An 11,452-nucleotide genomic window follows, 5' to 3' on the forward strand; every position below is an offset into this window, starting at 1 on the left:
CATGTTCACGTGTATTAATCCATCATCGTGATTAATCTGATTACAAACTTTAACTCAATGAACTATCTGCAGCAGAATGAACGTCTCTCAGCTTGTCCAAGTAGAGTTACCGTCACCATCAACAAGCCCAAGTTAGTTTGTCTTAGTAGCTGCTAGAAGAGGAGGGACAGGACACATTCATGTGGACAAATGTTGGCTTGATAAAGACACAAAAAGTTGTTGAGTTGTTGAAATTGTTGAAGGTGTTGGGACAACTCGTTCAGTGCAGATATATTCCCTTCCTCAACAATGAAACGCATCAGTAGAGATTAAACTCGAAGAAGATTTAATCTGAATGAATGAATCTGGTTACAATCTGTTTACACGTGGTAATTGGTTAATTGGTTGGACGTCACTACTTCATGTAAATCTTTGACGTCCTTTAAACCAGATGCTGCTGTTGAATTCACCTTGATGCTCTTGGACTCTGTGACGTCACACCTGTGGGGCAGCACAGGCTGAATGGAGGACGGAGTCAAGACGCCATCCAACACATAGAGACGTCCATTTTTAGCCTCCACCGCCGCCTCCAGCACCGCCGCCCCGTTCACCAGGATCTGACCCTGAACCCGTGAACGTGAAGACATTCAGGTCAACGGACGACACGAACATAAACAGCAACCAGCACACGGGGACTAAAGATGTGATGAGATGTTAACATCCTCCTAAAGCTTATTCACCAGATGTGGACCTGGTGGAGCCCTCAGGTCTCCTGCTAGTGGAGTTAGAACTAGAACCCACAGTTCTGTTTTGTCCCCGTCTGCCTGATATTTATAAAGATCCACCTTTTCAGTTTGGCTTTTGATTCAATCTTAACCATCCACGTATTCGTGTATTGATTCTTTAAAAATTTTAGGGGATGGATTGATTGATTGATGGATTGATTGATAGATGGATGGATGGATGGATGGATGGATGGATGGATGGATGGATGGATGGTTCCGGCTGAGACTCACGTTTTCCGTCACGTTGATGGTCAGGACCTGATTGGCCATGGTCACGAGTCGGGGGCTCGACACAGCGTTAAACACCTCCAGCTTAACGGGGACAGTTGAGTCGTCATCAGAGGAACTGGTTCAGGGATTCAGGGCCGGAGGCGCCGTACTCACCATGGTGGACGGGACGATGTGGTTCCTGAGGAATTCCAGCAGCTTGTGGTGACCCTGAGGAACCAGAAGGAACATGGTCATGGAGGCTGGGGGTGGGAACCTCAGGGTGGTGGAGGGTGGAGCTTACGTCGGGGCTGCTCAGGTACTGCAGGTGACCCTCAGGCATCGCTTCAAACGCTTCACTGCTGGGGACGAACACGGTGATTGGGTCCGGACGGTCCATGAGGGACGCCAGCTCGGCTTTCTGGGTCAGGATCACAACGCAGACACCAGGTCGGCTCAGTACTGGTCCAAACAATGAAACCAGTCTGGACCCAGACCTGAGACCAGTCTGGACCCAGTCTGGACCCAGGACTGGACCCAGTTCTGAAAACAGTCTGGACCCAGTCCTGAAACCAGTCTGGACCCAGGACTGGACCCAGTTCTGAAACCAGTCTGGACCCAGTCCTGGACCCAGTCCTGGACCCAGTCTGGGACGTTACCTCCAATAAAGACTTGAACTTGTCAAACTTCCCGTAGTCGGAGATGATCTTCATCAGGTTTTCCTGTGATGAACACATGAATCTCAGTGAACCAGTCCATCGGTTACAGTGTGAACACAAACTAGAGGTCTCGTTGAGTCCACCTGAGAGTCCCCCTCCACCGTGGGGGAGACGCTATCCATCAGCTTATTGATGACATGGATCATCCCGTTGGACGCGACCACGTCGGCCTGGAGGATCACACCCTTCTTCCTGCTGCCGTGGATCCGGATTTTAGTCTGAGAGTCCTGGAAGGAGACAAAGGGAAGACGTCATGGTTCTGGTGGACTCTGGTGGTTCTGGTGGTTTCTAATGGACTCTGGTGGTCTCTAGTGGACTCTAATGGTTCTGGTGAACTTCAATGGACTCTGGTGGACTCTAATGGACTCTGGTGGACTCTAATGGTTCTGGTGGACTCTAATGGACTCTAATGGACTCTGGTGGACTCTGGTGGACTCTAATGGTTCTGGTGGACTCTAATGGTTCTGGTGGACTCTAATGGACTCTGGTGGACTCTCACCCCCTCTGAAGTGTCCGTCTCTGCTGATTTTCCCGTCAGGGTGTAGAAGACGTCGGTTTTCTTCAGAGACTCAAAGGTCACGACTCCGGCCACCAGGTGCATCTTACACAGGTATTTGGCTTTGGAGGCGTCTGACGTCAGCGTCTTCACCTGGAAAGAAAACCAGCCTGAGACCAGCTCCTGCACCTGAGAACCGGTCTACAACCGGTCCTGTATTCCAGAGGCGGTGTTTGATGTGAACTCACCGTGGTTCCTCTGAACCCTTTATTGATCGGCACGAACACAGTGAATGGACCCAAGTTACTGAGAGACCACGACAGAGAACCTGGAAGACAGGGAGGAACTTTTCTCTACAGGTCTAACGGAACATTTTCACCAGTGGGGTCCCTAAAGTACCTTGGTCACGTGGACTCTTTGGTGTGTTTGGTAGTAAACTTCCTGGGTCGTGTGGACTCTGTGGTGTGTCTGATAGTAAAGTTCCTGGGTCAAGTGGATTCTGTGATGTGTCTGATAGTAAAGTTCCTGGGTCGTGTGGACTCTGTGGTGTGTCTGATAGTAAAGTTCCTGGGTCGTGTGGACTCTGTGGTGTGTCTGATAGTAAAGTTCCTGGGTCGTGTGGACTCTATGGTGTGTCTGATAGTAAAGTTCCTGGGTCGTGTGGACTCTGTGGTGTGTCTGATAGTAAAGTTCCTGGTCGTGTGGACTCTGTGGTGTGTCTGATAGTAAAGTTCCTGGGTCGTGTGGACTCTATGGTGTGTCTGATAGTAAAGTTCCTGGGTCGTGTGGACTATGTGGTGTGTCTGATAGTAAAGTTCCTGGGTCGTGTGGATTCTGTGGTGTGTCTGATAGTAAAGTTCCTGGGTCCGTACTGAACAGACTGATGGCGTTTCCCAGCTGGTTCCTCCAGGGCCCTGTTGGTTCCGTGTTCAGGTCTCTCAGGCGCTCCATGATGTCCCCGTAGCAGACCTTACCATTACCAAGGTAACCCTGGAGACACGTGCACCTGGGGACAGAAGACAGGTGAGGACAGGGGACCATGAACCAGACGACCAAGGACCAGGAACCGGGAACCGGGAACTGACTCGACTTGTCCTGGCGCCACCGTGGAGCAGTTGGCGTTCTGGTGGCAGGAATCTGGTCTACACAAGTCCTTCAGGCTGCAGCGGCCATTCAGCAGGTTCTCGAAACCAGGAAGACACTCACAGTGGGACTGGACACAGACATGGAGGGGTTAGACCAGGAACCAGGAACTAGGCCAGGAACCAGACCAGGACCAGGAACTAGACCAGGACCAGGAACTTGACCCAGCCCCCTAGACCTTACCTTCCCCGGTCCATCATAGACGCACCGGGCCGACCCGGCTGAGCAGCCCCCCTGGTCCTGGTCCTGACACGGGTCCAGTTCCATGCAGACCCGGCCGTCCCCTCTGTATCCCTGGTTACAGGTGCACTGGTGCTGGTCTGGACCCGTGTGGACACAGGAGGCGTGGACATGGCAGACGGACCGGAGACATGGGTTAATGGCTGAGGACACGGAGACAGATTGGATGTGTTGACGGAGGGACGGATAGTGGACACAGAGACATTTGAGACATCTGATCCAGTTCTAGAAAGAGGGACTGACACAAACACTGGGTCCCGGACTTCTGGAATCCGGGGTTACACTGGCAGACCAGGCGCCCCGTCAAAGCCTCCTCCACACACCGGGAGTCCCCCCGGCACCCCAGGGACGCACACTCCGGGACCTCTGAAACAGAACCAGGACCAGGGTCAGGACCAGGACCTACAGAGGTGTGGTGGTGCAGGACCTGGTACAGGAACTAGACCAGGGACCAGCACCAGCACCAGGACCTGGACCTGGACCTGTAGAGGTGCAGGACTGACCCTGATCACAGGAGGGACCTCTGTATCCAGAGAAGCAAGTGCAGCGACCGTCCCCCGTCCGTCCAGAATTACACAGGCCGTGGACACAGGAGCAGACTGGAAGACAGAGGACACATCAGGACAGAGGACAGGGGGGACAGGGGGGACGGGGGGGGACGTCCTGACCTGATCTGCAGGTGTCTCCGTAGCGTCCTGAAGAACAGTCCTCACACGCTGAACCAGAGAAGAAGTCCTGGACCACAGAGACCACCAGAGTCAGACCACTAGGATCCTGGTCCAGGTCTGGGTCATTAGGGCCTAGACCTGGACCAGGATCCAGACCCTCCAGGGGTGCGTTACCTGACAGGTGCAGGTCCCGTTTCCTCCCAGACCATCAGAGCAGGATCCTCTACCACTGCAGGGACGACCGTCCTCGTCAGGACACCCTGGACCACAGAGAGGACAACAACATGGACATCAGTCCTCCTCCGGGACCCCCCCTATCTACCCCTGGTCCCGGGGATCATGGGGGACAGGGGGACTGGTCTCGTGGTTTCTGTCTGGTGTCAGCAGATAAATTCCTGCTGACTGAGTGTCTGAGGGAGGAAGGAAGTCCTGGTCCCTGCAGGACCATGTGCATCCTGCAGGAACCAGGACTTGATGAATCAGGAGTCACCTGGAGGCCTCAGGACCCCCCTTTCAGTGTAAACAGAATCGTCTCTCCAACTGACTGGTTCTGGTTCTGGTGGACTCACCCATGCAGTCTGGACCCCAGAATCCTGGACAGCAGGTCTTCAGCTCCACCTCCTTGTAGCACTCGAAGGAACAGCCCCTGATATTGAGCGTCATGCTAGAAGTCCTGACCTCGTACCTGCAGCAGGCATGCTCACGTTAGCACGTTTTAGCATCTAACACGTTTTAGCATGTGTTAGAGTGTTTTAGTATGTAGCACGTTTTAGCATGTATTAGAGTGTTTTAGTATGTAGCATGTTTTAGCATGTATTAGAGTGTTTTAGTATGTAGCACGTTTTAGCATGTATTAGAGTGTTTTAGTATGTAGCATGTTTTAGCATGTATCGTGTTTTAGAATGTAGGAAATTGTAGCATGTCTTAAAGTGTTTTAGCAAGTAGCAAATTGTAGCATGTCTTAGAGTGTTTTAGCATGTAGCATGTTTTAGCATGTAGCAAATTGTAGCATGTCTTAGAGTACTTTAGCATGTAGCATGTTTTAGCATGTAGGAAATTGTAGCATGTCTTAAAGTGTTTTAGCATGTAGCAAATTGTAGCATGTCTTAGAGTGTTTCAGCATGTAACATGTTTTAGCATGTAGCAAATTGTAGCATGTGTTAGCATGTTTTAGCATGTAGGAAATTGTAGCATGTCTTAAAGTGTTGTAGCATGTAGCATGTTTTAGCATGTAGCAAATTGTAGCATGTGTTAGCATGTTTTAGCATGTAGGAAATTGTAGCATGTCTTAAAGTGTTGTAGCATGTAGCATGTTTTAGCATGTAGCAAATTGTAGCATGTGTTAGCATGTTTTAGCATGTAGCAAATTGTAGCATGTTTTAGAGTGTTGTAGCATGTAGCATGTTTTAGCATGTAGCAAATTGTAGCATGTGTTAGAGTGTTGTAGCATGTAGCTGCTCAAGTCACTGATCACATGACGACGTCCTCACCTGCAGTTCATGGCGTTGGACCCTGGAGTCTGTTTGAACCCTGAAGGACACGGGGTCAAAGCGCTGATTCTGCACGAATGACACGAGGTCCGAGTCCTCAAAACCGTGGTGTTGGAGCAGAAGTTCTGACGGAGACAAACGTGACGCAAACATGACACAAAACACGTCCTAAAAGTGGAACATGGAGCCAGGAGTTCTACCAGATACTCTGGTAGAACCCAGGACATTAGCGCCCCCATGTTTCATGGAGGGATGAGGTTCTGATGCTGGAATGCAGTGTTGGTTCATCTCCAAACATTTAAACCAAACTATTCTACTCTGGTCTCATCTGTCCACTAAACATTGTCCCACATGTTCTTTGTGGACAGAGAGCAGTGTCTTTGGTTGTTGAGTGGATTCATCAACATGAACATCAGCCAATGTGAGAGAGGCCTTTAGCTGCTTAGAAGTTAAATATGTGGAGGTTTGTTAACACTGAGGAGTGATGAATGAATGAATGAATGAATGAATGAATGGTTTCAGAGAGTGAACAGGCTGAGATCTGTGTCCGGACTCAGGAATGAAAGTGTCAACAGGAAGTGAGAGTAATTACTGATCAGCTCCATCACATCCTCCAGGAAACTGGAACCTTCAGCGTCTCTCATCCCTCATCAGCTCAGAAACATCCTAACAGCTGCAACTGCTTCTGGAAACGTCTACAGATCAATGAATGGATGAATGGATGAATAGACAGGCTACTAACCCACAAAAGCCTCCTGTGTGTGTGTGTGTGTGTGTGTGTGTGTGTGTGTGTGTGTGTGTGTGTGTGTGCATTTAGATTATTGAAAATATTAAAATCTTTGTGTTTCAAAAAAAAAAAAAGAAGGTTGAATTGAGAAAGAATGAAACTCTTGTTGTTTCTGATGAACAGGTGAACTGGTCCGACACATATCAACACATATAAACATGAGCCAGAATATTTACCTGAGCAGCGTCTGACGTCTCCACTTCTTTCATCATCAGCAGTGAAACCAGCAGCAGCTGTAAACTCTGTCGGAGCTCCATGTCGTCTGATCCAGCCTCAGACCTCCTCCGACTCTTTAGACTCTCCTCCTCCTCCTTCTCCTCCTCCTCCTCCTCTCATGTGTTTCCTCTGTAATCCGCTGACTCAGAGCTTTTCATTCTTGTCACTTTGTCCTGAAATAAAACCTGAGTTGACTCAGATCTAATCGTTATTATCACAAAACCCACTCACAGGTCCAGCGTCTTCAGTGTGGACGTCATTTATGAGAACAAACAAACACACAAATACATGAGTACACAAGCTTTATATGTTTCTGCCTTTTAGTCTAAAAACTTCCTCTGCTTTACTCTCGGTCTATAAGACACCGACCACACGATGATGAAGTTATAAATAAATGAGGATTCATTTCGACCCCTCGTTGTTACAGCATCACATTTACTGACACACATTCAAAATGAAACAGCTGTCAATACACAACACACAAATACACAAATATTCACATCTCGGTTAGTTCATGGGCTGTGTGGTTAGTTCATGGGCTGTATGTAAAACACAGTTGTGATCTCTGGATCCAGGACGTGTTTTTCCAACTCGTTTCTAAAATCAAACTCCAGATAAATGATCAGATTCACCTTCAGAGATTTAACGTTCTCCAGGACTCAGATCATCATCTTGTTGACTCTGAGTCCACTTTTAGTCCACTCTGAGTCCACTCTGAGTCCACTCTGAGTCCACTCTGAGTCCCCTGAGACCCCGTTCAGGTTTAGAATAGCAGGAAATCCTGGAGCGTAAAAAAGAAGCTGAAACTTTTTGCTCTGTCATCACGGATGAGAAAAACCCTGAGACAGCAGAGAGGAGAACAGACTAGACCAGAACCTTAGGAACCCTAACTAGAACCTAAAGAACTCAGGTTGAGATTCTTGAAATATATTGTTATTATTAAATATGTCTTTAATTAAAACAGAGGAAATTATTTGTGTAGTTTTCATGTTAATTTTAATATAAATAAACAAACCTCTCAGCTGTCACTGAACCAGAACCAGAACCAGAACCAGAACCAGCCCTCCTTTTAGTTCCTGGTGTGTTGTTATTTGCAGATGTGTTGTTATTTGCAGGTGTGTTGTTATATTGTGTCCAGGTGTGTTGTTATTTGCAGGTGTGTTGTTATATTGTGTCCAGGTGTGATGTTATTTGCAGGTGTGTTGTTATATTGTGTCCAGGTGTGTTGTTATTTGCAGGTGTGTTGTTATATTGTGTCCAGGTGTGATGTTATTTGCAGGTGTGCATGTCGCTCATGCTCTCGCAGCGCCTGCAGCGGACGTAGCAGCACCAGACGAACTTGCACTCGCATCGCTGGACGTTTCTGACCACGTGAGTGTTGTAGCCCCTCCCACAGCAGAGCAGGTTGCAGCCGTCCGGCCCGGTGGACGTCCGGTTGCAGCGGCGCCCCCTGGTGCCGGCCACGCCCCTCCGCCGGTCCTCCACACAGTAGTTTGGAGACTTGTTGAAGTAGATGAGTTGATGTTTGTCGACGTGGAGGCGGTCTTTCCTCCGGAGTTTCCTCCTGGACCGGTGTGACACCTGAACGCTGCGTTCGTATCGTTCCTTCAAGTACGAACCGACTCGGCCGAACGGCGCCATCGTCCTCCAGCACGTCTTCACCGCACAGGAACCAGAGACGCCATGACAGCGGCAATCAATGGACATCGTCCTGGCGATCGCCTGCAGGACGGAGACACTGTTACATTAGCATGTTAGCATGTTAGCATGTTAGCATGCTAGCAGGCTAGCGGTACCTGGCGTCCAGCTTCGCTGTTGTGCCCGTTCATGGTGCTCAGCGTGAACCCTCCTCGGCTGCTGGACTCGTTTCTCAGAGTGTTGCCCATGAAGGTGCGGCTGAACCAGATCCCGTACTGGATGTGGTCGGAGCAGCCGCCCCAGTGCCAGCCTCCCATCCCCGGGGTCCCGCCCCCAGCCCCCGGGGCCCCGCCCCCAGCCACCGGGGCCCCGCCCTTCAGCCGGGCGTCGCAGCCACACTCGCTCATGTTGCCCTGGCTGCAGGAGCGCGTCACGGCGTGGACGAGTCCCGCCGCCATCACAGCGTAGATAAACGCCGTTTCCTTGGTTCCTGTGGGCAACCAGTGAAAGTCTGTTAATGAATGAATGAATGAAACTTGTCATGATTTGACTTGATTGATTCTAAACAGTAAAAGACTCTGAGAAGGTTCATTAAACATCATTAAATTATCTGATTATATTAAATATCATTCTAACTAATTAAGTAATTGTAGCTAATATTGACTAATACTAACTAAAATTAACTAGTATTAAGTTCTGTTTGTTTCGTTTAGTGGTTTATTGAATTAACCCTAACGATGACCCTAATGATGCATTAATCATCTGTGTAAAAGTGCTGGACTAGTTTTCAGTCGTAGTCCAGCTACTATTACATTTAATTAATGAATTATTATTACATTAACAAGAACATTTAAAACATTAAATCTGAGACAAACCCATGAAGGTTCGGTCTCGTCAAGAATATTAAAGTAAACAGACACAGGCTGATGACGTTGCAGCAGCTCCTTGTTTTGTTTCTATCATCATCATAAAGTACAAGACATCTGGCCAAACTTCAGGTCATTTACGTAGAAACTGAATAGAATCGGTCTGAGAATGGGACCTTGGGTTACACATGTCATCCAGCAGAGGGCGCCATCAGAAAAAATGAAGAGACAGCTCTGAAAAAAGTACATTGTGGTTTAATGAGTCCAAGAAATATAATTCTAACTAGTATTAGTAGTACTATTAAAACGAGTATTAACTAGTATTTACTAGTATTAAGTACTATTAAAACCTGTATTACTGCTAGTATTTCTGCTAGTATTCCTACTAGTATTCACTAGTAGTAACTAGTACTGACTAGTATTGACCACCCACCGCTGGTCAGCTCGGGGCCGAACCCCGGCGGGTCCTCGGTGGTGGAGCAGTTCCACCGTTCGTGTCTGAACTGACTCCGACATTCGGAAACCGCGATCCGAGCTCCGTCCGCCACGCTGGACCAGATCAGTGGTTTCCTGAGGCACAGGTCCAGCTGCCTGGGGCTCAGAGGGAGGCTGGAGCAGACCAGCTTCTCTGGGACCCCCGCCGAGGTCACCCCCAGCCACCTGCACAGGACCGGGGACCAGGGACCAGGGACCAGGGACCAGGGACCAGGGACCAGGGACCGGGGACCAAGGACCGGGGACCGGGGACCAAGGACCGGGGACCAAGGACCAAGGACCAGGGACCAAGGACCGGGGACCAAGGACCAGGGACCAGGGACCAGGGACCAGGGAACAAGGACCAGGGACCGGGGAACAAGGACCAAGGTCCATTCACAAAACATCACATTTAGAGAAACGCAGCAAAAACAAGCTGAATTTCAACCCTTTAAATCCAACAACAACAAAAAAATGTTAAAAGAAATTAACAAAAAATTGGGAAAAGGGTTAAAGAGGTTAAATTTATTTATGATCAGGAGTGAAGTTGATTAAAGGATTTATGTTAAAAAAAAAGTAGAAAATAATGTGTTTATTCTTCGAGCGTTTTTGAATGGATTATTTTAAAATGATGAGGGTCAAACCAACAGAAGCAGAACCAGAGTTATTTCCAGTCAGAGCAAATAAAAACATTAATATCCAAAGACGAGAACAATGTAGCAGAGAAAATGATCAAATAAAAGTACAACAAGAACGTGGATAAAAAATAAAAGGAAAACAATAAACTTATAAATCACATTTAGAAATACAACAGATATAAAATATCATGTAATTAATTTACTGAAGTTACAGATTCTAGTTTTGAGTTGCTCCATGTTAATGTTTCTGGCTTAGAGTATTTTATTTTATTGTACTAGATCTTACTTTATTTTGTCATTCTTTTTATTCAGTGTTTCTTTTATGTGCAGCCAAGTCATTTCCCGCGTGGATCATTAAAATCAGTTTCTTTATCAACTCAATTAAACCTTGAGCAGCTGAATTAAGTTAAATAAAGTTTTGATAATTAACGTTCTCTAAATGAATTGCGCATGCGCATCCTTAGCGTTGTTAAAGATTGTAAACAACTAATTATTATTATTATTATTTAATTAAACTACACAGATTCTTTATAATTTTTTCCTCATGAAGTTTGGTTGGAAGACTAAAATAAAACCTGTGGATTTTAAGCTGAAGGAATAAAAGCGGTGGTTTGTTGAAGGGACTCTGCTTCGTACTCACATCCAGTTTCCTCTGCAGCACAGCGGACACACGGACACCAGCAGCAGGGTCAGGGTGCACAAGAGCCGGGTTCCACGGCTCCAGGTTCCACCAGTCCGGGTTCCACGGCTCCAGGTTCCACGGGTCCGGGGCTCCATCCCTCTTCATCCACGGGGCTCCACGGCTCAGTCTGCCCGTCACAGGCGCAGCGGCCTCGGCCTCATCCTCGCTGGTTCGGTCCGTTTGGTCCGATGCAGGAATTCACCTGGAGAGAAGTTTTTACCCAGAAAGGAGACGTGGACCAGGACGCCCCTGATTGGACAGCTCGGCCTCTGACGTCAGAGCTGGTCTCTGATTGGTCGGATGGATCAGAGGCGTTATTAGCCATGAGGGCAGGTGGAAGTGAAGAGGAGGAGGTTCGGTTTGAGGGTTCCTCTCTGATTCAGGGGCCACATTCAGACCAGTTTCACCTGAGCCCCCCCACCCC

At 48.2% G+C, this 11,452-nt stretch overlaps 2 protein-coding genes across 5 annotated transcripts in view; both read right to left on the bottom strand.

The window, feature by feature from the left end:
- stab2 (stabilin 2) overlaps nucleotides 1-6,810 on the bottom strand; it is a 23,941-nt gene extending 17,131 nt beyond the window's left edge. For 3 of the 4 annotated variants that reach the window (XM_047575480.1, XM_047575481.1, XM_047575483.1), the window contains exons 1-18: nucleotides 6,691-6,810; nucleotides 5,728-5,852; nucleotides 4,807-4,922; nucleotides 4,412-4,497; nucleotides 4,238-4,304; nucleotides 4,073-4,168; nucleotides 3,813-3,935; nucleotides 3,513-3,712; nucleotides 3,272-3,399; nucleotides 3,059-3,192; nucleotides 2,435-2,514; nucleotides 2,190-2,339; nucleotides 1,774-1,917; nucleotides 1,631-1,693; nucleotides 1,276-1,392; nucleotides 1,149-1,202; nucleotides 996-1,076; nucleotides 450-602 (exon numbers count right to left, since the gene is read on the bottom strand). In XM_047575480.1, coding sequence (XP_047431436.1) covers nucleotides 450-602; nucleotides 996-1,076; nucleotides 1,149-1,202; nucleotides 1,276-1,392; nucleotides 1,631-1,693; nucleotides 1,774-1,917; nucleotides 2,190-2,339; nucleotides 2,435-2,514; nucleotides 3,059-3,192; nucleotides 3,272-3,399; nucleotides 3,513-3,712; nucleotides 3,813-3,935; nucleotides 4,073-4,168; nucleotides 4,238-4,304; nucleotides 4,412-4,497; nucleotides 4,807-4,922; nucleotides 5,728-5,852; nucleotides 6,691-6,771 — 1,998 coding nt within the window. In that variant the 5' untranslated portion in view covers nucleotides 6,772-6,810. Of the gene's footprint in view, nucleotides 1-449; nucleotides 603-995; nucleotides 1,077-1,148; nucleotides 1,203-1,275; nucleotides 1,393-1,630; nucleotides 1,694-1,773; nucleotides 1,918-2,189; nucleotides 2,340-2,434; nucleotides 2,515-2,585; nucleotides 2,856-3,058; nucleotides 3,193-3,271; nucleotides 3,400-3,512; nucleotides 3,713-3,812; nucleotides 3,936-4,072; nucleotides 4,169-4,237; nucleotides 4,305-4,411; nucleotides 4,498-4,806; nucleotides 4,923-5,727; nucleotides 5,853-6,690 lie in introns of those variants that run through there. The other variant, XM_047575482.1, reaches the window with a different exon arrangement.
- An 89-nt stretch (nucleotides 6,811-6,899) lies between these two features.
- wnt16 (wingless-type MMTV integration site family, member 16) lies at nucleotides 6,900-11,450 on the bottom strand. The gene is made up of 4 exons (XM_047575324.1): nucleotides 10,987-11,450; nucleotides 9,668-9,894; nucleotides 8,527-8,858; nucleotides 6,900-8,452 (listed from the first exon to the last, which is right to left on the bottom strand). The coding sequence occupies exons 1-4, from the start codon at nucleotides 11,121-11,123 to the stop codon at nucleotides 8,000-8,002; spliced, it is 1,149 nt and encodes a 382-aa protein (XP_047431280.1). The 5' UTR covers nucleotides 11,124-11,450; the 3' UTR covers nucleotides 6,900-7,999.
- Between the last annotated feature and the right edge of the window lie 2 nt (nucleotides 11,451-11,452).

Source organism: Mugil cephalus, chromosome 22, assembly GCF_022458985.1.
Source record: "Mugil cephalus isolate CIBA_MC_2020 chromosome 22, CIBA_Mcephalus_1.1, whole genome shotgun sequence".
NCBI lineage: Eukaryota > Metazoa > Chordata > Actinopteri > Mugiliformes > Mugilidae > Mugil > Mugil cephalus.